The 26,276-nt window shown below is 48.1% G+C and overlaps 1 protein-coding gene across 10 annotated transcripts in view; it reads right to left on the bottom strand.

Moving 5' to 3' along the window:
• BTBD11 (BTB domain containing 11) overlaps positions 1 to 26,276 on the bottom strand; it is a 315,613-nt gene that overhangs the window by 60,729 nt on the left and 228,608 nt on the right. For 9 of the 10 annotated variants that reach the window (XM_045062278.1, XM_045062280.1, XM_045062275.1 and 6 more), the window contains exon 4: positions 17,677 to 17,829. In XM_045062278.1, the coding sequence (XP_044918213.1) occupies positions 17,677 to 17,829 (153 nt within the window). Of the gene's footprint in view, positions 1 to 17,676; positions 17,830 to 17,999; positions 18,499 to 26,276 lie in introns of those variants that run through there. The other variant, XM_045062282.1, reaches the window with a different exon arrangement.

Raw genomic sequence — 26,276 nt, 5'->3', positions numbered from 1 at the left:
GGGGGAGGTGGGGGATGGGGGCACAAAGCCAAGAATTGGCTGGTTTACGCTTTTATGGAAAAGCAGCCCTGTGGTTCTCAAGGAGTCACGAAGACAGCCACGTTCTGTTCCTGGTGCAAGGCACAGGAGGTCTGACCGGAAGAGAGTTTCAGGAAGCAGGGAGAGGTGCAGGGTGTGGGTGCAGAGGGGCAAACTCTAGGCCAGGGCAGTCCTAAATCCCATGCTGCTGGCCGGCACAGGGTTTGGAAACAGCCTGAAAACTTTCATGTGGGGCACCCACGTGCCCAGTCCTCTCTGTGGTCCTTCATCATGCTGGGTCCACTCATGTGTGTGCCCTGCCTGGCCTCGGCCTCAGAGTTTGGACCCAGGCCTAGCTAAGGATGAATGCGGTCAGTTACAGATATTAAGAATTTAAGATTTAAGAATTCTTCATTAATTCATTCTGATCACCTATTACTTGTCAGGTAGTGTGCAAGGCACTAAGCGCTTCCACACTCAGAATATTTTATTGGTTCCCTGGGGTGCCTGGGTGGCTCAGTCGGTTAAGTGTCTGACTCTTGATTTTGGCTCAGGTCACGATCTCACAGTTTGTAGGATTGAGCCCCCCGCAGCGGACTCTGCACCTACAGTGCGGGGCTGCTTGGGATTCTCTCCTCTCTCTCTCTCTGACCCCACCTTGTTCATGTTGTCCCTGACAATAAGTAAACGTAAAAAGTATTTTTTTGGTTCCCTAATAATAATAATAATGGCAAACACATATCATTTATTGTGTGTCAGGAACTATTTTAATTTTACACACACACATATATATATATATATATCCTACACACACCTGTGAATGAGTGGTGTCTGTATATACATGTAAAATATGTATGTATACACACACACAGATACTCATTCATATATATGATCTTACCTAATTCTTACTTTAACCCTACACAATTTATCTTCAGCTTTCAGAAGAAGAAACTACAGCACAGAGAGGCTAAGAAACTCACCGAGGTCACAGAGCCACCAGGTGGTAGGACTGAGATTTGAACTGGGAAGGCTGTTGCTGGAACCCAGCTCTTTTCGCTCCAGCCCACTGCCTGTCGGTTCTAGTAAAGGTCTTCCACAAACACATAGATTCTATGCTGACGCTGCCTGGGTCACTGCTAGATGCCAGGTGCTGTGCAGGAAGCCAAAGAAACATAAATTCCCACTCACAGGCCTCAAACTCGAGGCCCTCTTGTAACCGCCCCTCCCAAGAGGTCCCCATCACCCAACCATTTCTTCTTTTATTTTTTATTTATTTTTTTTAGTTTTGAGAGAGGGCCAGCGCGGGAGGGGCAGGGAGAAAGGGACAGAGGGTCTGAACTGGGGCCTGCGCTGACAGCAGCGAGCCCCGTGCGGGCCTTGATCTTATGAACCGTGAGATCATGACCTGAGCCAAAGTCGGATGCTCAGCTGACTGAGCCACCCAGGCGCCCCCATTTCTTCTTTCTTACCCTTCCAGCCAATACGGCCTGCCGCCCACTCGGCACACAAGCCTCCCGACTGCTTTCTGGTCTGCATGCACAGTGTGCCCCTCGCTTCAGATCCTCTCCCCGTATCCTGCTTTCCTTCAAATCCTATTCCAGATACAAGTCCCACCTAACAGCTTTTGGCTTGCAGCATCCCAGAATGTCAGTGCTGAAAGAGAGCACTGGGGCCAACTCCAAACCTTCCTAAGATCAGGAAACTGGAAGCCTGAAAAGGGTTAACTAATCTGAAGCAGTTACAGATGCATTTAGGAGCAGAAAGCATGTCTTTGGCTAGGGTCATTTAGCAAGTCTCTCTATGGATACCTGTAGGCTTGTGTAGGGCGGCGATTCTCAATCAGGGGCGCTTTTGTCACCCAGGGGACATCTGACGATGTCTGGAGACAGTCTGGGTTGTCACGAATAATGAGGTGCTCCTGGTGTCTCGTAGGAACAGGAGACTGATGCTATTGCATAGGACAGCATCCCCCTTCCCCAAACAAAGAATAATCCAGCCCCAAATGTCCACAGTTGAGACGGGTTGAGGTTGAGAAATCCTGGGAGAGGGTAATAACGTTTTTTTTTTTTTTTTTTTTTTTGCATTGTCTCTTCTATATCAAGCGGTTCCCATTACAGGATTCTGTAAGTGTGACAATAAAATGGTGGCTTCAGAAATGAATCGTGAAATGACAATTCAGAGGACGACAGGCCTGACTTGGATACCAGCCCCTGGCCCCCCTCCTCAACACACTTTCCCAAAAAAGCCACATTCCATTTCATAGGCTTCAAGTCCCCTAGTGGATGAGTTTTTCCTTTTCTTTTGGGTAGCAAAAAGATGAACAAATTGAGACTGTTCTGTGCTGAAGTAAGTCACACCAAGTTCTCTGTGCACCTTTCTAAGGAAAAAAAAGTATATATTATTGCAGCGAATGGAACATGTAACAGTGCAAAGTTCCTAGGAGAAATCTTTGTCCAAAAATGGTGTCTACCTGCTGTTTAATGCTGCTATACCAAAGTACAGAGAAGGGCCGGCTCATTAACCTGACTCGGATAAGGTAAAGAAAGTGTGAGTCCACGTGCTCCTCCCAGCTAATCTTTTCTGCCTTGGGAGAGATCCCAAGGGGCCTGGAACCTTTCTCCTCTTTAGAAGTAGATGGCCAGTTAGAGGCAAAACCCACTGTGTTTGCCTCCCTGCAAAACAAATTCTGGGTCCATTCAAATATGTGAAAAAAGATGTCTCTCAAATGCAAGGGCTACAAACACCCAGGAGAATGAACCTAGTGTGCTCATTTCTGAATGTGCTGTCATGTGATTTTGAGTAGAAAATGAAGCATCATTACACATCTCTTGCTTTGGCATCATGGCTTATTTTAAAAGAGTCGAAAATAAAGCCTATCCTTTAGAGAAAAGAGTCACCCCTAATTTTGGCAAGGCCTTAACGTATCCCTTTTTGGCAGAGACTGGTTATAGTCCCTCAGAGAGTTCTTTATCTCCTTCATGTATTGTTATAGGACCTGAATTTTTAGCTGCCCAGAGAAAGATGATAACTCCCCAGCTCCCTGACGATCAGATGTGGCCAAATGACTAAGTGCTGACCAACAGGAAGTAAGGGGAAGTGATGTGTGCAGTCTCCGGGGTCTGCTCTATCCTTCTACTTTTCCTCTGCCCAAGAGGCAGAGAGGAAGTCCCGGTGGGTGGAACCAGCCATATGGCACCACGCAGAGGAAGGTAGCACCTAAGGAATGGTGGAGCAACAAGAGGGAAGGTGCCTGGGTCCCTGAGGTGGAGACGCCATAACAGCCCCGACTGCTTATGCCTGGATTCTTGTGCGAGGGAGAATTTTAAACTCCTCTCTTATCCAAACTACAGGTATTTTGCATGTCTGTTACACCTAATGAATCTGTATGCTAATGAATCCATTCCGCAACCGGTTTTTAAATTAAAATCAGTTCAGGAAAGCACACAGCAAGTGCTAAGTACCCGCTACCTATTATGTTAGGTGCTGGAGATTCAAAGAGACAAGCACACACCCCATCCCCCAAGGAATCTAGAAAGAACTAATGGTCTTCTATTTAACAATTTTCACAAACACACACACACCTGTTCCCGTGGTATGAGAGCAAAGTTTGAGTGTTACAATTCCAACATTCCCAGTGACAACAGCCCCATAGGATGCTCTATGATGGGTGCAGAAATGATTTCTGTAAAAGGCCGACTAGGAAATATTTTAGGCTTTGTGGGCCATACGGTCTCTGTCATAAGTACTCAACTCTGCCACTGTGTGAAAGCAAAGTGTGAAAGCAGCCACAGGCTATATAATAAGCAAATGGGTATGGCTGTTTGTCCAGGCAATTTTATTTGTAAAAATAGGTGGCAGACAGCTCTGGTTTGCCAACCCTTGTTCTATGGTAAAATATTTAAACAGGATAACCTTCTCTTTGGGATTTACAAGAAACACAGCATGTTAAAAGCATGGAGAAAGTTTGTTTTTTTTTAAGCCTATTTAATTTTACTTTGCCAGTGTTCCCCAAATTTGAACCGCTTAACACTTTTTTTTAAATAATGCTTATTAATATCCCATAACTGGCCTTCTAAATATGCTGTTGCAAACACTGGCTAAGTAACTTTTATTGTTAATAAATTAATTTAGGCACACATAAAAGAAAAAGCAATACAATGACCACCTATATGCTTACCATTATATTTATAAATATATAAAGCATTATAATTACAAAGTCCCTTAGACCCCCCTCCTGATTCCATCATTTCATCTACTTCCTGAGATTACCCTATCTCATCAGGTTGAATTTATCATCCTCATGCATGCTTTAGATGTTTTATTGCTTTTATTAAATTCCTGATAATATATAGACTGTTTTGCATGTTGGTAAACTTTATGTAAATGTTAGCACACTACACAAATCCTGTCTCGATTTGCTTTTTTTTTTTTTAACACAATATTACATTTCTGGGATTTGACTGTGTAATAACATGTAGATCTGGTTCATTTACTTTCCTTGCTACTCGGTATGACATTGAATGAACATTTACTCCTTCTCTTGTAGACAGCTTGTTTCTTTTCCCTTTTCTTCATTTTGCAATTATAAACACAAAATGAACACCTGATTTCCATGTGGAGGAGTTTCTCTAGGGTATAAACCTAAGAGTAGAATTATGTGTTTCCAAGTTTCCTTGAAAGTGGACTCAGAGTCCCCTTCAGTGATGTATTGGAGTTCTGACTGTTCTAGATCTTTGCTCAAATCTGGTATCATCAGACTGTCACTTTTTTGCTGACCTGATGGGTGTGAAAGGCATGCCTAGGTGTGGTTTTGAATGCACTTCAGGGTTATAAGTAAGGCTCAGCCCTCTTCATAGGTTTCTTGGCCATGTGGTAGCGTATTTCCACGTTAAGCCTTCACAGGCATCTTTGGCACTGGTCAACAGCTATGTTAGATTTGCACAAGAGGCTGCCATGCACCTGAATTTCTTCTTCTTTTTTTTTAATGTTAGTTTATTTTTGAGTGAGAAAGAGAGAGACAGAGCATGAGTGGGGGGGAGGCAGAGACAGAGAGGGAGACACAGAATCCAAAGCAGGCTCCAGGCTCTGAGCTGTCAGCACAGAGCCCGATGCGGCACTCGAACTCACAAACCTTGAGATCACGACCTGGGCCGAAGTCGGATGCTTAACTGACTGAGCCACCCAGGGGCCCAGCATCTGAATTTCTAAGGGATTCTAAGGCTGGAGACTGTACGAGGTGGGCCTCATTCAAAGTTACTTTCACACCTCCTGATGTTGATTCTTTGACTGGAGCTACCCCCTTCAGCAGAGAGAATGGGGCTTTGGAGTCTGTAGACAGACTTGGTTCAAATCCAAGACAGGACACATTCTACATGTGATAGTGGGTAGGTTTATGAACCTCCTGGAGTCCCAGTGTTCTCAGATGTGCAAAGGAAAATCGAGCCCTTTCATAGAGCTGAATGGAGCAGAGCACGAGAAGCACCCAGGACAGTGTCTGGCCCAGGCAGTTTCTTGATTGTTAGTTCCTCTATCATCTGCTAACATACAGGAGAGACCGTGAGCTGAACCTCTACCCGTTTCTTTCACCTTCTTCATGCCTCAGTTTCCCCCACAGGTAAAAGTGTCATTCCCATGTGCACGCCTAATGTTAGGCCACAAGACTGAATAATCTTCAGGGCTAGACAGGCCTTTGGAGATCATCAAGTCTGGTGATTCTTAATGTTTTATAGAGAAATTTAATGCGCTGATGAAAAGGAAGTTCATTCTGGAAAAATGGCACAGACAACAGAACATCGTGATGCCTAGAAACTTGCTGAGTGATTGGGACCTGCTCCTTCGCTCTTACCCAAAGCACCTTTGTTGTCATGGTTTTGAACAAAGTACTTTGTACTAAGTACATGCCTTTGAATGAGTACGGTTGCCTAATGGCTAAGGGAAGAGAATATTCCTGTGTAAGTATTATTTTAAACTAGAATTTGAGAGATTTGCTAGCAGCTAAGTAAATAAAGCACCCTGGACAGAAATTTAACAGACTCAAGAGGAGGCCAAACAAAACAAAACAAAAAAAGGTCCCTGTTCCCAGGAAGCCAAATCCCATATGGCAAAGTACACACCCTCACAACTGCCAGCTGGGATCGGAAGCTCCAATTTGGAAGCGAGCCCCAAATGCCATTTAAGATGTAGTTCTCTGTGTTGCCGTGAAGCATCAACTGTGTTTCTGTTTTGCTTTTAACACTTGGAAAGCTCAGAACAAGTTCCAAGTGTTGGCAAACTGTCTGTCGCCTGCAATATGGTTTCCGCCCACGCCAGGCTGCAGAAAGCAAAGGGTGCTGTGCTGCCCTCACCGGCATGCCCGGTGGCGTCCTTTCGTCTGCATCTTCTGTGCTGGCACAGCAACCTGGGGTTCCGGCGGGCCCTCTCCGTCTTGGTTCCCTTGGTGACCGCTGCCTCCTCTCTGGCCTAGGGCCTCTCTTCCCTCGTGTCACGGTGAGGCCTCTTCTTCAGTCCCTTCCTTGGGATGCTCTCACCCGCACCTGTGACATCAGTGGCCACCCATCTGCCAGCGTTGCCCCCAAAGGCCTCTTAGTGCGACCTCTCTTTGAGCTCGACACTTGCTTACCCACGTCTCCCATGTCGAAGCCTATTCTCATCTGTGTCAGGCCAGGAAAAGTCTTAGTCATTTAGTACAGTAGCAGCACAGTAACAACCTTCTGCATCATTCATTCGTTCATTCATTCATTCATTCTACTGGGCCCCAACTAAATGTCAAGCTCTGTGGTAGGCCCCAGAATTCAGGTATCTGATTTCTTCTTCTTCCTCTTCTTTTTTCAAAATATTTATTTGTATTTGAGAGACAGAGAGACAGAGTGTGAGTGGGGAAGGGGCAGAGAGAGAGGGAGACACAGAATCCGAAGCAGGCTCCAGGCTCCGAGCTGTCAGCACAGAGCCCGATGCGGGGCTTGAACCCATGAACTGTGAGATCACGACCTGAGCCGAAGTCGGATGCTTAACTGACTGAGTCACCCAGGCACCCCTCAGGTATCTGATATCTGCCCTAGCCAAGTAAGCCAGCTGCCTGAGATAAAGTCCATGCTGCAAGACCCTTTCTTCTAGAATATTCTATGCCCCCTAACCTCTTCCCTAACTTCTGCTCACTTGGGGCAAGGCCCTGCCAATGGGGAGCCATATCTGCCTTTGTCCACATACATTCTCCTTTCCTTCTGCTGTCTCTTCTCACTACTGACCCCACCTCAGGTCACAAATGCAGCTGGTGATGGGCGCTCGATTGCTTTGAAGAAGTGTGGTTGTCTAACCATTGATGGCCTTCAAAATCTCCTACTTGTCACTGGGATGGGAGAGTGGCCCCCTGGCCAGTTGGCCGGGCTGAATCTCTTCCTGCACCCTCGGGGGGCTGGCTCACCAGCAGAGAGAGGAGGGTAGAGGCCTCAGCCTGGGCTACAAACCATATCCCAGATGGTATACCACCACATGTCATTGAGACACTTATTTCCGCTCTCTACCAGAGGAAGCTGAGGCTATTGTTTTTGGTAACCAGGAGGTAACCTTCTGGGTCCAGAGTGGAGAAATAAAGATAATCGCTAATATCCGATGTGCATTTACCATGACACAAGTATACTATGTGGTTTACATGCTACATGGTGCTAATAAATACGTTATTTTACTGGATCCTTCCTACAACTTCATGAGGTGGGCATTCGGTTGTCCCCATTTTGCAGAGATAGAAACTGAGGCCCAGAGAGGTAAGCAACTTGCCTAAGGTCATATGGAGAGTAAATGGTCAAGCCAGGACTCGAACCCAGGTAGTCAGGCTGCAAGGCCTACACTCCTAACCACTGAGCTCTGCTTCCTCTTTGTTAGATGCTCGGGGAGCACCTGACTCACTGGCAACCTTGCTCTGGTGGAGAAGCCCTACATGGACTCTCTCATTTCTGCAGACAACCAGCTGGCATGGCAACTTGTCTTTGACATTTTCAAAACTGAATCCATTATTACTTAGCTCATATTGTCCTTGTCCTCTATTTGTTAAAAGCATCCCTAAGCTACACACCCTCTCAAGACAGAAACCTCAGGGTGAATCTTTAATGTAAAAAATTTGGTGAGGGGAATAGGTTACCACATGCTACAGAATGCAACAGTCACATGGGTTTCCCTGCCATCTCTGTCCCCCAGTGTGATGGGTTGAATTATGTCCCCTTTCAATATGTTGATGTCCTAACCCTCCACCCCTTTACATGTGAATGTGACTTTACTTGGAAATAGGGTCTTTCTAGACGTAAGCAAATCAAGATGTGGTCACGGGGGTGGGTCCCAATCCAACATGACTGGTGTCCCCATAAGATGAAAATTTGGACAGAGAGAAGGCCATGTGAGGAGGAGGCAGAGACTGGGGTTGTGTTGCCATAAGCCAAGGAATAGCTGGCTTTTCTAGAAGCTGGAAGAAGAAAGGAAGGATCCTCCTCCAGACAATCTGGAAGGAACATGGCCCTTGATTTTGGACTTCTGGCCTCCAGACCAATGTGTCTGTTGTTTTAAGACGTCCTGTCTGTGGTATTTTGTTACAGCAGCCACAGGAGTCCCATACGCTCATTTTCCAGTTCTCCTCCGCGGGTGTGGATATGACCCTGGTTACTGGCTTCGTTATCTACCCTTCCAGAGACAGCCCAACATGGATAGCAAATACACGTGCATACTTCACACAAGGGTGACACCTTAGACACTATCCTGCATCGTCTCTTTCATTTGGTAACACACGACAGCCATTGAAAGAAATTGTGGTCAAATATATACAACACTGATTTACCGTTTTAAACATTTTAAAGTGTGCGCATTCGGTGCCATGAAGTACCTTCCTATTGTCATGACACCATCACCACTGTCTGTCCTGGGGACTTGTTCATCTTCCCAAACTGGATCTCTGTCCCCAGGAAGCACCAAACACCCCAGCCCACGGCTGCCAGAGCCATGCCTGATACCCCTCACTCCCTCACCCCACATACATCACCAAGTCCTGCTGCTTCCACCTTCACTGGGTCTCCGGCCCTACCCACCTCTCAGTCTGACTGCCTGCGGCTCTCACCTGGGTTCCCGAAACAGCTTCTGGACTCTGGTCCTACCCCTGCGCGCCTCAGCTCATTATCCACACAGCCACCAGCCCTTCCTTCTAAACTACAAATCTGATGTCATCTCCCTGCTTAAAAGTCTGTGACGGCTCCTACGTCCTGCATATACAGTCAGATGAGCTCAGCCCTATTTTCGGTGCCTGGTCCGGAGCCTGGCCCTCAGGAGGTGCTCAGGGGGGTGGTGCTTGAATGGTGTGAATTCCTTAGGTTTCCTCCAACCCGAGCTCCCACCCTGAGGACCCCTGTGTGGTCCCCTCCGTGTAGACTGACTTCCCTTCCTCTCCTCTCTTCACTTTCTCCACCTGATCAATCTGTTCATTCGTCAGCATTAAGATCAAAGCTACCTCGTATGTTTCCAGCTCTCCTGGAGCCAGATCTTTACTGCCCTATAATAGTTACCAGAATTTTCTGTAATTACTTGGGGACATGCCTCTCCCCCACCTGGCCATGGGGGACACACATGGGATGTCAGCCACACAGAAGGTGTTCGGTCTGTGCCTGCTGAGAGCAGGACAGCCTTGCTAGCTCAGCTCTTGGAGCAGGCTTCATGGCCTGTCCCTGACACTGTTAGGGGAGAACAGCTAGCCTCACCATGACTCTCCTGGGATCAGGGAGAGGGCAGTTTCCGGTCTTCCAGGAGGCGCTAATGCACTGACATCAGTGTGGGGACAGCAGTGGCTCCACCAGGTCACCATGGAGCCTGAAGCATAGATTTAATGTCCGCTGGAAGTGAGGAAGGGACTGGCATTCTGTGGCTGTCCTTCCAATGCCAGCCCCTCTGGAGAGGCCGTGGGGAGCTGCAGGAATTTTCCAGAGCCAATCAAGGACAAGGGCACTCCAAGGAAGAAGAGAGAACAGCTCTTGACTCGGTGAGAGGCTGGGGAGCCTTCCGGGGCCCACAGAGCCATGCCAGGGCCCAGGTGCTCCACTTCCACAGGTGACCTTCTGAGGGAGGGAATGGGGAGGCCTCCAGGTCTGGATTCAGAGGTGGATATGGAAATGACCGAGGGAAATGGCTGGCGTGGATGTGGCTCCGGATGGAACCCTTTCCCCCCAGTTTTTTTCCCGGTCTTCTGCCTAAGATACCAAGTGTACCTTTAAATCAGGAGTGTGGCAGTGTCTTTCCCCTTGGGAGCCCAAGGTGCTCTCTGAATACCAACCATCCGCCCCTCCCTCCTCAATCCCTATCTACCCCACACTGCTTCCCTGTCTTTGCAGCACTCAGACTATGTGAGATCATCTTGCCCATTTGTCACTATTGTTTATTGCCTGCATTTCCCCAGTGGTGCCTAAGTCCTGGGGTCCTTGTCCGCCCCCCCCCCCCCCACCGCCGAGCCCAGAACAAGGCCTGGTTCCATACAGATGGGTGGAGAATGATGGAGAGCGTCTCTCCTTCTGACACAAGGGCCGGAAGTCCCCTCACGGGGTGATACTCTTCTTAAAGGGCCACAGATGTTCATGGGAAAGAGGGCCAACAGCTCCAGCAGCACAATGCCTGTCTCCTAGATGACTCGGTGATCACCAGATGCTATGGCCCTGACGTGGCCTCCCTATGCCCCCTACAGGGCGTCACGGACCACCAGCACCCCCATACATGTTGATAAACAAACCTGAACCTCCAGCTGTCATTAGAGGCTATGTGGGAGGCACCAGAATTTTAGGACAGGTACTGTTGGGGTGCAACCTTCACCTTAGAACCCAGTTTGACCCAAACTGGACAAATGGGAAAAGCCTGTTAACCTCAAAAGGTGTCCGGGAGACCTCAGAAGGGTTAAAAGCAGCAGATCAGGGGCGCCTGGGTGGCTCAGTTGGTTAAGCATCTGACTTTGGCTCAGGTCGTGATCTCGAGGTTCATGGAGTTCGAGCCCTGCATCGGGCTCTGTGCTGACAGCTCAGACCCTGGAGCCCGCTTCAGGTTCTGGGTCTCCCTCCGCCTCTGCACATCCCCAACTCGTGCTCAGTCTCTCAAAATTTAAAAAAAAATTTTTTTTTTTAAAGTAGAGGTCAAGCAGGGTTCAATTCATTAAATTCATACTCGGCTCCCTTCTGGGGTTCCCCACCCCACAAAGCAAACTTGTCCTGTGAGATGGGCGAAGTCACCTGTTACACAGCAGCAGACCCAGATGAGAGCATCGAGAGTGTCGTTTGGCACCTAGTAAGTTCTCAGTAAATGTAACAAAAGAGGGAAGGAAAGAAAAGAACATAACGACCCTGGTCTCCTGAATCCCATCCTGATACCCTTTGCACCTTACCGCTCCCTAAACTTATCCATTCTGGGACAGCTCAAAATCTGTTTTGAATTTAAGAAATACTTGCAAAAAGTAACTGTTTCCTGGAGTGAGCTCATCGTTCTAATAACCCCTAAATCCTGTTGGTAGATGCTGTTGATCAGCTAAGATAGGATTTGAGAACATCCCTTATTATCATTATTTTAACACAGCCCCACTCTGGAGCAGAAAAATTGCCTCTTACAAATACAGGGAAATAAACAGGATTTACTCTGTGTACTTCTAAACTGTTTCAAGACCAATTATTAATAAGAAAATGTAAAACCCTGCCCGCATGTATTATTTGTTCTTTCTTTTATTCTACGGGCCCCCTCCCCCACCTCCCAAAGGAGAGGCAAAAGAGAAGAAATAAAAGGCTGAATTTCCCAGGTTTACATTATCTGATATTTTAATTAAGGAAGAATAAATGGGTCACCCCTGTCAGCTTACAAACTGCAGCCGCATCAAATGGTGTTCCTTTTGAATAAACCCCATCGCCATGGTGAGGCTTTACTGTAGCCGAATAAAGACAAAAGCAGAGCTCCAGCAGCATTTGGCCAAGGTCACTCTGAAAATCAATGGCTGTACTAGCATCAGACCTGAGAATCCTTGACTCTGGTTGCTCTGTCCCAGCTGGTATCCAGGCTGCCTCCCACCAGGAAACCTCGGCCAGCTGGTAGGTAATTATATGTGCTAATAGTCACTGACACTCTAGTCACCAGCACCGAGATCCCAAGTTCCTGCGTTTGTTAGAAGCCCCAATGACCCGCACTTTTCTAGGACTGTTTACTTAGAGAAGCGAGCTCAGCTCGGCTGGGCTCAGAACCTGGAGCCTACCTGGCAACTTGGAAGGTGAATGTCTGGGAGTGGGGGGAGGGGAGAGAGCCAAGGAGACAGTGTTGTTACCTCCACTGGCCAGGTCCTCCATTCTAGAACTCATCTGCCTCACAGTAGCTGTGTGACTTCAGGCAAGTTCCATTACCTCCATTAGCCTCAGTCTTCCTATCTGTAAAATGGGATAAAAAAGTCTGCCTTGCACAATTGTTGGCGACTGCATGCCACGAAGACAGTGCCTGGCACACAGTAGGTGTCCAATACCTTACTTTGCCTGACACGCAGCAGACTCAGGACTGCTGCAAAGAGAAGAGCTGGAGCCTCAAGGTCAAGTCAGATTCGAGCTGGTGATGGCAGGCAAGGGTGGTGGGAGAAAGCAGGCAGATAAGGTGCCACCCCGAGGACACAGGGAGCAGGGGAGTCTAGTGGGCAAAGGATGGGCTTTGGAGCATGAGCCACAAGGATCCCACCCCTGGTACCTCCATCTATAAAGTGTCCCACCAACAGCCTCCTAATCTGTAAAATGGGGAGATAACTGGCACACAGTAGGTGCTAAATAAATGGCTGCCCCTTAGCATCTCCCCAAGACCTGCCGTTATTCTAGGTGACAAGGTCATCCCTTATGGGATGACAGTGTGGGCAGGAGCTGCCTAGACAGAAACCTGAGTGGTTAGAACTACGGGCCTGGGGGTCTGGGGCACCTACATCCATGTCCTGGCTTCACCACTTACAAGTCCTATGACCTGGGGCATGTTACTTAACCTATCTGTGCCTCAGTTTCCTTATCTGTAAAGTGGACATAGTAACAGTATCCACTTCGTAAGGTTTGGAGAATATTAGATATTAATGAATCTGTGTAAAGCACTTCAAACAGTGCCCAGAATATGGTAAAGCATTTAATAAAGGCCAGCAATGGTGACTTGATCAGCCCCCGTATGTTCCTGGGCCAAGGGGCATCTTTGGGGTTTCCGGGGTGGGGGCGGGCTCTATTTTATGCTGTAAACCCTCTATTTCCTGGAAGACCCCAATCAGATCAGAAGGGTGGAAATCTCTGTGGCCTGGTCACACGATTGGGCCAGATGGATTTCAGAGGAAGGGCAGTTTCTCATCGGGTGCACAGTGGGGATTTGAAAATAGTGACTATGTATGAGTTCAAAGTCTTTCACAATGTGTGTTCAGTGTGTGAAGTCTCTAAGCTCTTTGAGGGTTTGTGTTCCAAGTTTGAATCTGTGGCCTCTGGGCTTCTGTATTCAAGGTATGAGGTCTGCAAACTCATTAAGGTGTGGGTTTCAAAGTTTGCCTCTGAAGTATCTCGAGTATGTGTTCAGGGTGTGAGGCCTCTGAAATCTTTGAAGATGTCTGTCCTAAGGTGTTTTCTAAATTTATTTTTATTTTTTGAGGCATGACCGATGTATTATATTAGCTTCAGATGTACATAATACAGTGATTTAACACTTGTTATACATTGTGAAATAGTTACCACCATAAGTGTGGTTACCATCTGTCATCTTACAAAGTTAATACGTATTATTATTATTAAAAATTTTTTATATGTTTATTCATTTTTGAAAGAGAGAGAGCACAAGCAGGGGTGGGGCGGAGAGAGAGGGGAACACAGAATCCGAAGCAGGCTCCAGGCTCTGAGCTGTCAGCCCAGGACCCAACGCAGGGCTTAAACTCACGAACTGTGAGATCATGACCTGAGTGGAAGTTGGACACTCAATCGACTGAGCCACTCAGGCGCCCCAGTTAATACATATTACTGACTATATTCTTCATCCCCGTGACTTACTTATTTTAAACTTAGAAGCCTGTACTTTTTTTTAAAATTGTTTTTAAACATTAATTCATTTTTGAGACAGTGTGAGTGAGGAAGGGGCAGATTGAGAGGCAGACCCAGAACCCGAAGCAGGCTTCAGGATCCCAGCTGTCAGCACAGAGCCTGACGTGGGGCTCAAACTCACAGGCCACGAGATCATGACCTGAGCTGAAGTCAGAGACTCAACCAGCTGAGCCATCCAGGCGCCCCAGGACTTTTTTTTTTTTTTTTAATTTTTTTTTTCAACATTTATTTATTTTTGGGACGGAGAGAGACAGAGCATGAACGGGGGAGGGGCAGAGAGAGAGGGAGGCACAGAATCGGAAACAGGCTCCAGGCTCTGAGCCATCAGCCCAGAGCCCGACGCGGGGCTCGAACTCACGGACCGCGAGATCGTGACCTGGCTGAAGTCGGAAGCTTAACTGACTGTGCCACCCAGGCGCCCTGGACTTTTTAATCCCTTTACCCATTTTGCCTGCTGCTCATTACCCTCCTCTGGCAGCCACTAATCTGTTTTTTGTATCTATGAGTCTGGGTTTTTGTTTTTTTTCTTCCCTAGATTCCACACATAAGTGAAAGCATGTGGTATTTGTCTTTCTCTGTGTGACTCACTTCACTTAGCCTAATACCCTCAAGGTCCGTCCATGTTGTTGCAAACCAAGATTTCATTGGTTTTTATGGCTGCATCGTATTCCACTGTGTATAAACACCACATCTTGTTTATCCATTCATCCATCGATGGACATAGGTTGTCTCCATGTTTTAGCTTATAAATAATGTGCAGTAAACATAGGGATGCATATGTATTTTTTCCAATTCGTGTTTTTGTTTCTTCGGCTGGATACCCAGCAATGTGGCATTGCCGCATCCTGTGGTAACCCTAATTTTAATTTTTTGAGGCACCTCCATTACCGTTTTCCACGGTGGCTGCCATAGTCTGCATTTCCACCAACGCTGCACGAGGGTTCCTTTTCCTCCACATCCTCGCCGACACCTGTTTCTTGTCTTTTTGCTAATAGTCATTCTGACTGGTGTCAGGGGATATCTCCCTGTGGGTCTGATTTGCATTTTCTGGATGAGGAGCAATGCTGAGTAACTCTTCATGTGCTTGGTGGCCATCTGGACGTCCTCTTTGGGAATATGCCTATTCAGATCTTCTGCCCATTTTATAATCAGATTGTTTTTTTGTTACTGACTTGTATGAGTTCTTTACATATTTTAAATTTGTATCTTGAAACACAGACCATCAAAAAGTTCAGAAACTCCACTCTTCCTCACAAATACCCAATAGCAGATGGATGTGAAACATTTAACAACTCAGAGACCTCAAACTCTGATATGAAGACCCTCAAACTGCTCAACAACTCACACCTCGGACAAGACACCCGAACGTCTCAGAGCTCTCATACTCTGAACAAAGATGCCCACACAGCTCATAAACATAGACCTGCAAAGACCAGCAAATGGCTCAAGGGATTCACTCTATCGGATGCATATACCCAAGTGTTCAGAATGCTATACTCTGTGTACAGACTGGCTAATACTTCAGAGACCTCACAATCTGAAAACAGATACAGAAACAGCACAGAGACCTACAGATGGACATATCTTGGACACATACCTGAAGCTGCCTTGCAGATCATATACCGAGAATACAAACTCCCAGATAGCCAGAGGCCTTACACCTGGGGAAACAGGCAGCCAGTTCAGGGCCCTCAAGAACAAAGGCTCCAACCAGCCAGTAGATCTCACACATTGATACAGACCCTTTAAACAGCTCAGAGAACTCTCCCTCTGGGTTCAGAGTCCACACATCCAGGATGCAGAACCCACAAAGAATCGAGGGACTTCCAATCCTGCGTGGACCATACTAAATGGCTGGGAGACCCCAAATCTGGGATACAGACCCCCAACAGCTCAGAAATTTTACACTTCAGGGACACAGACACCCAAGAACTCAGAGACCTCACACACTAAGGGGAAAAAAAAACCCAAACTGTTTAGAAACCCCACATGCTCAGGAATGCAAATCAAAATCACAATGAGTTACCAGCACACCCTTGTTAGAATGGCTAGCTATCCAAAAGCTAAGAAATAACAAGTGTTGGTGAGGATGTGGAGAAAAGGGAACCCCTGGGCACTCTTGGTGGAAATGTATATTGGTAAAGCCACCATTCCATGATAGAAAACAGTGTGAAAGTGCCTCAAAAAATTAAAAATAGAACTACCATGGGATACAGTAATCCCACTTGTAGGTTGATATCCAAAGGAAATGAAAACAGGATTGCAAAGAGACATCTGCACCCCCACGTTCAAATACAGCATTAGCCACAATAGCCAAGATATGGAAACAACCTAAGTATCAATGGATGAATGGAGACAGAAGATGTGAGAAAAATATATACGTACATAATGGAATATATTATTCAGCCACGAGAAGAAAGGAAACCCTAGCGTTTCCATCAACTTGGATGGATCTTGAGGGCATTATGCTAAGTTAAATAAGTCAGACAGAGAAAGGCAAATACTGTGTGCTCTCATTTATATGTGGACTCTAAACAGAGCTGAGAGAGACGGAGAGTAGAATGGTGGTTACCAGGGGTGGGAGACATGGGGACATGTTGGTCCAAGGGTGCCAACTTCCTCTTATAAGATGACTAAGTTCTGGGGATCTAATCTACAGTATGGTGATTATAGCCAATAATACTGTATCATATACTTGAAAGTTGCTATTGCTAAGAAAGTGGGTCTTAAATGGTCTCACCCCAAAAAGGAAATGGTCATCATGTGATGGAATGGAGGTGTTAGCCAACACTCTTAAAGGTGGTAATCATGTTGCAATATATAAATGTATCAAACCAACAGCTTGTACACCTTACAGGTCCACAATGTTATATGTCAACTATATATTAATAAAGCCGGGGGGAGGAAGAAAGAAAAATAGAAAGAAAATAGTGACAATGACCACCCGGAAGGAAGACAGCACACATATGCATACACACCTCTGAGCTTCCTGCTGTTTTGCATTTAGACCCAGGTTTTGACTCAGCTGAGTGGTTTATTTTCTTTCTTTTGCTTTGGATAAAAATGAGCCCCCATGCACGGGAGGAGGGGGTCCCCGAGTGGCCCAAGAAAAATTCCCACCCTGATGGGGGAGAGACCTGGTTACAGGCGCGGGAAATAGAGGGCTCCCGCCATCCCTACGGATGTGAAAAAGCAGAGATGTGCTTTCACCCAGCCAGCAATTTAACTGTGCAAGATTTTGTTGGAAAACTACAGGAAGACCATGATTTCTTTCTCTTGGAGTGAGGGAAGAGGGAGAGAGGGAGGGAGAGGAGGAGAATGAGACTCAAAGAATGTGAACAGAAACAGGCAGGCCGATTACTGGTCATCCAAGAGCGGAGCGTTCCCAACACGCCTTGCTCCCGTCCTCCTCCATCCCTGGAAGTGCGGGGACCCGCTTAGCCTCAAGCCCGCGTCTGTCATTTCAACCGTCTGCGGGGCGCACGGCGGGCGCCGGGCGGGGCTCGGCCGGCGGTCCCGCCCCCCCCCCCCCCCCGGGGAGGACGCCCCTCGCTGCGCCCCCGCCCGGCCCTACCTGAGCTGGCGCGGCTCGCAGTCCACGCCGGGCAGCAGCAGCCGGGCCGCCTGGCGGACGTCGTCGCTGTCCATGGAGAAGCTGCGGCGGTGGCCGGCGTGCGCCACGGCCACCCGGATCCACTCCATCAGCGGCGGCAGCACGAGGAAGGGCCTGCGCGGGAGGACGCGAGAGCGTTAGGGCGGCCGGGTGGCGGGGGCTGCCGGCTCAGCCCCACCTCCTGCTCGCCGGCCCCCACCCCCCACCCCCGCCCCTGAGCCCCCCCACCCCCACCCCGCTTTCCCTGGGGACCCTGACTCTGAATCCCCGTGTGGTGGGAGGACCTTTGGAGACATCCTGATCGCACGGGTGACCGCACCGGCGACCCCGGGGCAGACTCTCCGGAGTCTTTGGGCCTCAGTTTCCTCATCTGCAAAACAGGGATACCGTGTGACTATCCTGCGAGTGTTATCTCCCTCAGAGATCATGTGAACACACAGGAGATGGCTCACTTAAAGCACCAAGCACAGGGGCTGGCACTTAGTAGAAAACCCAAAAAACGCCTGGGGTTATTGGTACTTGGGACTCCCCATTCTGGATCCGGCCCTAAGGTGTCCTCCGAATCTCCCCTCCCATCTCCCCTGGCTCCCCTCGTGGAGCTCTCCCAGCCCCAGCTCTGCCTGAGCACCACGCTTCCAACAGCAAAGATCCAAGACCCCACGCAGTCTTCCCGGAGCCAGGTGGCTCTGCCCAGCACAGCCCGCACAACTGCCGGCGCCTGGGGGCCTGGCCACACCCCCGAAGCTCCGGGAGTCTCAGGTTCCTCACCAGCTAAGGAGACCACAGCAGGGGCCAGCTTGTTGCAAGAATTAACTGAGACCCTGCCCCAGGCTGACCGTACTTTGTAAGTGTAACACATTTGTGCCAACTTCCTGTTTCTTCCAGTGATGATTACAAACTCTGTCCTCCCATTAGGATCGCTGGGTTGGCCGGGGAGCCCTATCTCAGGGATTCTGATTGAATTCATCTACGATGGGGCTGGATACTGGCAGTTTTTACCCCCCCCCCCCCCACACCCAAGGGGTGACTTCATTGCACATCAAAATTATCTGGAGGGCTTGTTAAAATACAGATTGCTGGGCCCCACCCACAAGGTGTCTGATCCAGTAGCTTGGGGAGGTAGACAAGAATCTGCATTTCTAATGAGTTTCTGTGTGATGTAGATACTGCTGGTCTGGGGTCACACGCAAAGAACTTCTGCTCTATAGGAATGCAAGCTGGTGCAGCCACTCTGGAAAACTGTATGGAGGTTCCTCAAAAAGCTAAAAATAGAACTGCTCTATGACCCAGCAATTGCACTACTAGGCATTTATCCAAGGGACACAGGGGTGCTGTTTCGAAGGGACACAGGCACCTCCATGTTTATAGCAGCACTATTGACAAGAGCCAAAGTCTGGAAAGAGCCCAAACGTCCATCGATGGATGAATGGATAAAGAAAATGTGGCATATATACACAATGGAGTATTACTCGGCAATCAAAAAGAATGAAATCTTGCCATTTGCAACTACATGGATGGAACTGGAGGGTATTATGCTAAGTGAAATTAGTCGGAGAAAGACAAATATCATAGGACTTCACTCATATGAGGACTTTAAGACACAGAACAGATGAACACAAGGGAAGGGAAGCAAAAATAACACAAAAACAGGGAGGGGGACAAAACAGAAGAGACTCATAAATATGGAGAACAAACTGAGGGTTGCTGGATGGGTTGTGGGAGGGGGGGATGGGCTAAGTGGGTAAGGGGCATTAAGGCATCTACTCCTGAAATCATTGTTGCACTATATGGTAACTAATTTGGATGTAAATTTTAAAAAATAAAAAATAAAAAAAGATAAAATAATGCTATTATTATCACACACACACACAAAAAGAACTTCTGCTCTAGGGTTGGTGGAGGGCCTGGGAATGTGCGTGTGCGTGTGTGTGTGTGTGTGTGTGTGTGTTAAAATGCACACCCGCCCCACCCACCTCATCTCCAGAGATGCTGATTTTGTCAGGTCCACCAATATAATTTTTTATTTGTTTATTTTTATTTTTTATTTTTGAAAGAGAGAGAGAGACAGAGTGCAAGTAGGGGAGGGGCAGAGAGAGAGAGGGAGACACAGAATCCGAAGCAGGCTCCAGGCTCTGAGCCGTCAGCACAGAGCCCGACGCAGGGCTCAAACTCATGAACCATGAGATCATCACACCTGAGCCAAAGTCGGACGCTTAACTGACTGAGCCGCCCAGGCATCCCCCACAAATATAATTTTAATAAGCAGCCCCTATGATGCTGATTTAAGTAGACCAAAGAACACACTTTGAGAAATGCAGATTTCACACAAATGTGCAGACCAAAAATGTTTCCTGTATTCGGCAGAACCATGGTTAGGCTGAGGCAAGCAGGGCACTCAGGGTGCAAAATTGAAGGAGACCAGGTCATGCAAATATGTTCTAGGCACCTCTCCTGCCTCACCTTGACCCCAGTGCTGCCGTTCAGTCCAGCAGGGCTGCCATGGGGTGGAAAGAGGGTCGTAAATGGAGGGTTGCTAAGGCAACAAACTGCTCACTGTATACAGGCATCCTGAGCTCCCTACCAAGTTTTTGGTGGCGAGTTCCAGTTTGCTAGAAAGCAAGCTGTATATCCAATGTCAACATTCAACAGTTAAGCTTTTTACAGTCGTTCTCAATTAATCCCATTCATGATCTCCTTGAAATGCTTAGGACCAACCTATAAGCTAGTTGTGACGACGCCTATTTTCTCCATCAGGAGAATGACGTTTATTGAGGTTAAGTAGCATGCCTTGGATTACAAGGTTAGCAAGTGTGAGAGCTAGGAGTTAGAGCCAAGATGTCTGAGTACACAGCCTGTGTGCCATAACCCCATGTGGTACTGACATTCTCTTGTCTAACTTCCCAGCACGTGCTCTGTTACCAGCATGCACCTGTTGCCCCAGAAGAACGAGCTGATCTGGTCACGGAATTTCCATGGCACACCATTTTCATTTCCGGCCACGCAGCTCAGTCCCCTGTCTGTAAGGCCTCCAGCTTTTTAAAAATCCGCACCCCACTTACCCTTCCAACTACAGAGCAAATCCTACCCTACCCTAAACATTCCTCCTGATGATCCACTCCCAGCGGACCCCTCCTATAATAGACCCCACTCCACTGACCTTACCCACTGGCCTTGCAGATGCCCCAGTAGAAGAATGTAAACTCCACTGGGGGCAGGGACCTGGGCCTGCTAGATTCACTGATTCAGCCACGGCCCCAGGACGGCCCTGGCAGGCTGGAACCACTTAATAAATACTTGTTCACCAGACAGACAAAGATTTACCGATTTCCTACCGGGTACAATGGATACAATCGAGTTTCTGGACCCATGGACCTGGGAGGCAGTCTCCCAGGGAATTTCTGCCTGAGTCAGCCCGCTGCTTAGGCTGTCGCCCGCATTCTCTCGTTCTCTCCATCACCTAAACTGAATCAGGCACTCAATAAACACACACTGACTCGGAATTGAATTGGATTCTACTGTCTCAGGTGAGCCGGACTTATTTTTGTCACCACGTCTCCGTCGCTGTAGAAACCAGCCCCGAGCGCTCAGAGAACTCTCCTCTGGGTTGTTTTTCCAAGGCAGCCGCCATCCCATCTGGCCTTTCCTTTGCTCGGTGCCCCCCAAGCGCAGCCCAGAACTCTCAGCCCCTGGGGGGCTGCGTCCCGTCTCTACTGCAGACTGCCCTTTGGCTTCTGCCTTTCATGCGAGGTGCGAGGCCCAGGGCACGCCGCCAGCTCCTGATGAATACTGAAGAGGAGAGAAAGAGACACTGCTGTCTTCAAAATAACACCTGTACCAAGACAGCTGGCGAGCACCAGAAGAAGAAACCTTGAACCCTAGGATTCCAGCCTGCTCTGGACTTTTCTCTGTACCTATTCTCCTTTCACCATTGCCTTCTCTCTCTGTCTCCATCACCCTGACCTCAATAGTTTACAAGCACATGAATTCTTTGCCAGCAACTCATTTAAAAATCTTATCCTGTCTACTCAGAGGGGGGAAAAGTGTTATTTTGTGATGTTTCTTTTGGAGGAGTTTGGAGACGGGAAAGAATTCTAGGGCCTTGAGTTAAGGAGAGGATGCAGGAAACGGAAGGAGAAAGGCTGCATTCTCCTGATGTATTTTTGAAGAGAACCGTGTTCCATTGACTACCGACTTTGTTCTGAAGTTGTCTGCAGTGACTAAAGCCTACAGGAGGCTTGTGAAGCCCATGGCTCAGTGAAGTGGTTAATCTTAGACTGTGTGCTCCACAACAGAATCACGGGGTACTGTGCGTATGTCTGAAAATTCCCCGGGCCCTGATTCACCCCCAGAGTTTTGGTTTAACAAGTCTGGGGTGGGGTCTGGGCATGTGCATTCTAAATTTTTTTTTTTTAACATTTATTTATTTTTGAGAGACAGAGTGAGACAGAGCATGAGCAGGGGAGGGGCAGAGGGAGAGGGAGACACAGGATCTGAAGCAGGCTCCAGGCTCAGAGCTGTCGGCACAGAGCCTGACTCGGGGCTCAAACCCATGAACTCACGTGAGATCATGACCTGAGCTGAAGTCGGACGCCCAACTGACTGAGCCACCCAGGTGCCCCAGGGCACGTGCATTCTATTTTTTTTAATATGAAATTTATTGTCAAATTGGTTTCCATACAACACCCAGTGCTCATCCCGACAGGTGCCCTCCTCAATGCCCATCACCCACCGTCCCCTCCATCCTACCCCCCATCAACCCTCATTTTATTCTCAGTTTTTAAGAGTCTCTATGGTTTGGCTCTCTCCCTCTCTAACTTTGGGCACGTGCATTCTCAATAAGCTCCTTCTGGGGTTTGATAACTCCAACTGGGTGGCCTGAGGTGAACAGAGGGAGGGCACGGTCAACTCAACCAGGGCAGTGGCCATTGAAATCTTTGCTGCGGTGTTCGAAGAGAAGGTCTGTGGGGTTGGGACCAGGGATTCTAGAAGGGAAGAGAAAGCCTAGGGGTGGGCTTCTTGTAGCATCAAGAGAGCAAGTCGGCTAAGGAAGGTTGTTGGGCCCCAATTCGAGTGGTGGGAGATGGAGAAGATACATGGGTGGGGCCTTTCTGAAACACTGAAGAGAAAGCTGGTGAGGAGGGTGACCGCCGAGATTTGAAAGGGAGTTTGGGCGGGGAGGGGCTGGGCGCTAAGGAGGATGGTTGGGTATGTGGGAGAAGCCTGGTTTGTCTGGGGTTCGGCAGAACCGGATTCCAGCCCTGAATCTGCCAGAAGAGCCCACGGCAGGGTTCTGGCTCTGGTCTGAAAATAGGTTCTCAGTGTTTTCATCGATAAAGTGGATGGGCTTGGATCAGATGGTCTGTTTCAGGAGTCAGCAAACCTTCTCTGCACAAGGCCAGATAGTAAATATATTAGGCTTTGTAGGCCATAGAGTCTCCGACTCAGCCACTCAACCCGGCCATTATAGTGTGAAAGCAGACCCCGACAGTACATCAGTGAAAGAACCTGGCTGTGTTCCATGAAAACTTTCTTCACAAAATCAGATGGCGGGTCATAGTTGGCCGACCCTGGGTCTATTCATTCAGTTCCTTCCTCCTCTAAAATTCTTGGGAGTATATTGAAATATAGCCAGTTTCCTGGGGGCTGAGGAAGACGCCCTGAAGATGGGCAGAAGCACGTGAAGATCTCAATGATGGGGACAGAAAGCTTTGGGGAGATTAGAAAATACGGCCCTCCCACAAGGAGGTCATGGTTGCATTTGGGGAATACTGAACCACAGGTATCCCCAGAGGCAGTACCTCAAGAATCAGGTCAAGAATACAACCCAAACCATGTCATGGGTGTGTAACTGATGAAATGTCCTCTGTTAACGTCACTCATTCATCCAACAATCTTTTAGAGAGCACCCATGCTGCAGGCACGCTTCCAGGAGCCGGAGACAGAGCAGAGAACAGGACTTGTCAGGTCCTTGATCTCACAGAACTAACAGTCTAACAGGGATAACACAGATAAGGAACATATAAACCAACAAGTAATAAAGCAATTACAAACGGTGATCAGTGTCAGTGCTGGGACAGAGAATAAAACAGGGTTTAGGTGGAGCAATGTGAAGGCCTCTCTGAGGAGGTAACAAAACCTCAAAGACAAGAAGGAATTGGCATCTGTGAATGAGTGTGTAAAGACATGGATGTTCCAGGCAGCATTACCTGTGCAAAGGCCCTGAGGTGGAAAAAACCTTTGCAGCTCACCAAGGGCTTTCACTCATGCATCATCTCCTATACTGGCCCTCCAGGGATGACAGGGGTGGCCAGGACATGAATGAGGAAGGCTCGCAGTGGTAGGTTGAATAAGAGCCCCCAAGATATCAAGTCCTATCCCCTGGAACCTGTGAATGTTGACGGCAAAAGAGACTGCTGATGTAATTCAGTTAAGATTGTGAAAAGGGAAGAGTACCCTGGATTATCCAGGTGGGCTCTACATGCAGGCATCGGGGTCCTTATAAAAGAGAAACAGGGAGATTTGGCACAGGTGATAGTGAAGCAAAATGCTCTGTTGTGGGCTTTGAAGATAGAGGACGGGGGCACAAGCCAAGAGGTGTAGCTCTAGAAGCCGGAAAGGTGAGGAAATGGATTCTTCCCTCAGAGCTTCCGGAAGAGAACAGCCCTGCTAACACCTGGAGAATAAACGTGTGTTGTTTTAACCCACCAGGTTTGTGGGGACTCATTACAGCAGCCATAGGAAACCAACAGGATCACAAAGCCGGGGGACCGATAGGGTCGCAGCGGGTTAGTGCGGAAACAGGGTGATGAAGAACGAAGCGCCAGCATTTAAGCTGAGAATGAAGGCGTCCACAGGGCTCTGGAACTCACCTCAGACACATAAACTGCCTTGTTTCTGAGGGCAGGGAAGACCTCTGCATAAGGGCTCCACTGTATCCCCTCCAAATGCTTATGTTGAAGCCCTAATTCCCAGCACCTCGGAATGTAATTTTTAAAATGAGGCCATTAGGCTGGGCCCTAATTCAGTATGACTGATATCCCCATAAGAGGAGGAGATTAGGGGACACCTGGGTGGCTCAGCTGGTTAAGCGTCCAACTCTTGATTTCAGCTCAGGGCATGATCTCATGGTTCATGGGTTTGAGCCCCACATCGGGCTCCACGCTGGCAGTGAGGGGCCTGCTTGGGATTCTCTCTCTCCCTCTCTCTCTGCCTCTCCCAGCTCACATGCACACTCTCTCTCTAAAAATAAATAAGCAAATTTAAAATTAAAAGAAGAGGAGATTAGGACACAGAGAGACACCAAGGGTGTGTGTGCACAGCAGGGCACGATGTGAAAAAGGTAGCAAGAGACAGCCATCTGCAAGCCAAGGAGAGAGGCCTTGGGGAAAAAAAATCAAACCCACTGACACCTTGATCTTGGACTTCCAGCCTCCAGCACTGTGAGAAAATAAGTTTCTTTTATTCAAGGCGCCTAGCCTGTGTTAATTTGTTACAGAAGCCCTAGAAGACCATTACACCTGTGGTTTGACTTAAGTCCTGCCTTGCCCTTGAGGTTTTGGTCTGTGGTAGACAAATTTCACTTGGAAGCTCCAACTCTTTAGAGAGCTGATGGTTTTCAGTTCATTTCCTTGAACCTACTGACAACAGCGGGTGAGTTCAAAGTCATCAGGAGGCCGTGCAGGGCAGAGGTTGGGATTAGAACCTCGGGCTTTGGAGAGAAGCTGACCCAGAGCTGGATTCCAGCTCCACCTTCTGGCTGTGTGACCTTGAACAAGGTGTTTCAATTGTTGTGCCTGAGTTCTCTCATGAGAAAATGGGGACAATAACAGTAGCTGTTCAACAGGGTGTGGTGGGCTGCATAATCCTCCCAAAGATGTCTCTCTCCTAATGCCTAGAACTCGTCAATGTTACCTTATCTGGCAAAATTGTCTTTGCACATGTGATTATAAGTTAAGGATTTTGAGAAGAAAAGGCTATCTGGAATCATCCAGGTGGGCCCTAAATGCAATCACAAGTCCTTAGCAGAGAGAGGAGAGAAGGTCAAAGAAGGGAGAATAGGACACCTGGGTGGGTTATGCGTCTACTCTTGGTTTTGGCTCAGGTCATGATCTCACAGTTCCCGAGTTCAAACTCCGTGTCCGGCTCCACACTGACAATGTGAAGCCTGCTTGGGATTCTCTGCCTCCATCTCTCTGCCCCTCCCCTGCTCTAACTCACTCTCTCTCTCTCTCTCTCTCTCTCAAAATAAATAAATAAACATTTCTTAAAAACTAGAAGGGAGTAGGAGATGTGAGGACGTGAGAAGTAACTGGATGAATGGAGGAAAGGGGCCATGAGCCACGGAATGCAGGCGCCCTTCTGAAGCTAGAACAGGCCAAGTGATCCTCCCCTGGAGCCTCTGGAAGGTACCAGCCCTGCTGACACCTTCACTTTAGCCCAGGGAGTCAGATTTCGTACTTCTGACCTCCTGAACCGTAAGACAATAAATCTGTATTGTCTGAAGTCTTCACGTCCGTGGCAATTTTTTTTTTAACAGCAGCCACAGGAAACTAAGACAGAGG

This window comes from Felis catus, chromosome B4, assembly GCF_018350175.1.
Source record: "Felis catus isolate Fca126 chromosome B4, F.catus_Fca126_mat1.0, whole genome shotgun sequence".
Lineage (NCBI taxonomy): Eukaryota > Metazoa > Chordata > Mammalia > Carnivora > Felidae > Felis > Felis catus.
Note: the sequence above shows the minus strand (reverse complement) of the source record. Positions and strands in the feature narration are given on the sequence as shown.